The sequence below is a fragment of the Fibroporia radiculosa genome, assembly GCF_000313525.1.
Source record: "Fibroporia radiculosa TFFH 294 genomic supercontigs, scaffold8846, whole genome shotgun sequence".
Taxonomy (NCBI): Eukaryota; Fungi; Basidiomycota; class Agaricomycetes; order Polyporales; family Fibroporiaceae; genus Fibroporia; species Fibroporia radiculosa.
In genome coordinates, this window is record NW_012132942.1 from 1 (window position 1) to 3,170 (window position 3,170).

The 3,170-nt window shown below is 44.0% G+C and overlaps 1 protein-coding gene across 1 annotated transcript; it reads left to right on the plus strand.

The window, feature by feature from the left end:
* Positions 1–2,123: 2,123 nt before the first annotated feature.
* Positions 2,124–2,450, plus strand: FIBRA_09097 (uncharacterized protein; the record flags this gene model as incomplete). Its single annotated transcript, XM_012321428.1, has 2 exons — positions 2,124–2,183; positions 2,235–2,450. The coding sequence occupies 2 exons, from the start codon at positions 2,124–2,126 to the stop codon at positions 2,448–2,450; spliced, it is 276 nt and encodes a 91-aa protein (XP_012176818.1).
* Positions 2,451–3,170: the final 720 nt, after the last annotated feature.

Consider the following 3,170-nt stretch of genomic DNA (forward strand, 5'->3'; position numbering starts at 1 on the left):
CTCAGATGCTCATCTTGGACTCTAGCTGTCCTCATATTATTGAGCTTCTGACAGACCATCCTTTCATCTTGGTCTCAACACTACTTCCTCAAACAATGCTTTGTCTCCAATAGCCTTCAACTGTGCCCATAGTACTTCCATGGTGACCTCATCTTGAGTAATAAGAAATGTGGCAGCTTCTGAATCCCAAGGGTCACTACTAGGGCTAGGTTGTGGAGATGCCTTTCTCAGGTAACAAGGCTGGATGGCTGTGAGTCACTGATGCTGAAACACTGGATTAGTAAGGAGTTCAATTACAACTGGTGGGCAGATGTAAGCTACAGACACCAAGCCTTTGAGATAAGGTAGGATGCAGCCAATAGAGATAGCATTGCCAGCTGGTTCTGTATTAGAAAGTGTGGTTGGCATGATGAGATACTCAGCTCTAGGATCAAGACTATATGTGTGTTGGTGTGTGAAGGTTTATTCAGTGAAGGTAATAGGTGACTCCAGGGCTGGAAGCTTATCTTTGTCATCCTGCTCCAAGTCTGCAGATGCAGATGTCTCCTCAGGCTTGTCCCCAGAGGCTACAAGGGTAGTGGTAGGGGAAATGTCAAGGTATCGCCCTGATACTTGACTCCAAGCAAAAACCCTAACCCCAAACACTCACTGTTGGTGCTGGTGGCTGATATAGACATTTAGCTGAGGGGTTGGTTGCTATAGGAGCTGGTAGGCCCAGAGTAGAGTGGAGTAAGTTGATGAGAGTAGACAAGTATATAGATGAGGAGGTATTGCCTATCTTCCTGCTGGATTATGATGTCATCTATGGTACTAGGTACTGGATGACTAAACCCTTGGGATATCCCTATTTCAACTATCCCTGGTACTGCCCTAGATCATCACACTGGATGTCTAGTCTGGCACAGGTTTTTAGTCACACTGACCAGGCTCACCACCTAACCCCTGGATACCCTGAACATAGAAGATACCTGGTCTCTCAACACTGACCCTTGACCTAGAGTTTTCACCACTAACCCAGACTCCTGAACCTGTGGTAACCCTCCTGGTCCCTAAGAGGGGAGATCTTGCATATCTTAACCCACCCTATGGTGAGGGTAGTCGAGAGTATAACAAGTCTTCCCTCTCAATGCTGTATTGCTCTGGTATTTATACATGAGGGACCAGACCCTAATACTACTGGTAGTACACCTAACACCTGGGCTGACTGATGCTCTATATATGCCATTGGCTATCTAAGAATACCTGACATGTGAACACTCTGCCTTGTGTTGAGTCAGTAGCTCAACAGTGATGATCACCTGAACAGCCATGTGTGGTTCTAGTGCTGATGGGGATATTTGACAGCCTTTCCCAATTGATAGACTAACCACCTGACTAGTAACATGTCACCATGCATTACACTATCCTTATCTAGTGAGATATCTAATCCAATCAGATGTAGATCATCTAAGCACTAAGATAAGATAGACATCATGAAATTCTGTGACAGGGAACATGATATGAACTATAGTGTTGGTCAGATTCTGGAGTAGAATGAACAACTTCCACCACATCAATAGGCTTGGCAGTGGACATGGTGACATCTCATGTAAGCTTGTGGAACTCATATATTATGTTGTCTAGAGTCATGACTCCAATGTAGACATTCTTGTCACTAGTAGGGGATACTAGCTTCTTGTTGCAGCTATCACTGAGAGGGGACATAGGTGGTCTGGCCACTGGAAAAAGGGAGATTGATGGTCAGGCCTTGGAGTCTGGCACACTGGTATGTGAGCCATTCAGGTGTTTCTTTGATGGCATGCTGTGGGAGTGGTCAAGTATGGCATGAGATCATTGGAGGAGAAGGAGAGGAGAGTTGTTCTCCCAGAGAGTGATGAGTTCCTTCATCAAGTAACATGCTGGGATGGAATGCAAAGGGGGTAGATTCACTTCTGACCTCCTGAGTCTCTTGCAGTCATGCTCATTGTGCTTTGTACAAATCTGCTTGTCCAATGACCTCTTCATATTCTGGTTTCTGAGTAGACTGTTGGTGGTGGTTGTCTATATATGCATTTGAAAATCAAGTAGAGTCACAAATAAAATAGGAAGAGGAGCCAAAAGGAATACAGGAATTTGTGCATACTATGGACAAAGGGTATCACCAGTTTCTACACTTAGTTAATAGGGTCCTTGATGTACTCAAAGTACACCACCCTATCTGATTAGTTTTGCTCTCAGTGAGCAGCAATTATTAGGATGTTGTTGATTGTGGGCTGGATCAGACATTGGAAGGCGGTGGCAAGGTTGATCACTCACAAATGCTCCTTCTTGAGGTGCTGGATGGTGGTGCAAAGGATGAAGGGGATGGAGAGAGCAAGGGCCAGGATGGCAAGGAAGGTAAGGAGGAGGCCCAGAAGAGCAGTGAGGAGGAGGCTGCTGTTATCTATGCTGCACTCCACTGGTCTGGTTAGAATAGAGATTTTACAATGTTGTGAGGAGGGTTTTCTTTTCATCTTGCTCATCCACTTCCAGACCCTGTACTATCTATTCTCAGACAATTTTTTTCTTGATGTGTATCATCTCCACCATCTATCAGTTTCATCCATATCTAACTATCACTGTTCATCACTGATTCATTTCAGTGTTTGCTCCCATCACTCCCATCTATCAGTCCTTGATTCAATTCCTGTACTGATACATCATTCTATTTGCATCAATGGAACCCTATGATATTTCCAATACCTCTGTCTATTTAAGATGTAGCTACAGCCTCATTGTACTTTAGTTTTGTCCTCTTGTTTCTACATATACTTCATAGGGATATCTAGCAATAAGAACCCAGGTGTTCTTCATCTGCTTCACTCAGTTTGTGCTCTCCAACTTCCCCTGCTAGGGAAGCTTAGCTCAGTTTGTTAAGGGACCTAACAACTGAGGATCAGGAGTTCAACTTATAACTGATACTGGTACTGATACTGATACTGATACTGATACTGATATGTGTAAGGCTGGTGTGTTACACTTGTACTAGACTTGTAAACTGAGCCACTGTAGCTAACAGTGGTTTGAGAATGTATACTGGTTGAAGCCGAGCTTCAGACTGAGACTGAATAGACAACTGAGTCTATTACTGAAGATGTCGTCATGAAGTGTATGTAGGGAACAAGAGGACAAAACTAAAGTACAGTAGTGCA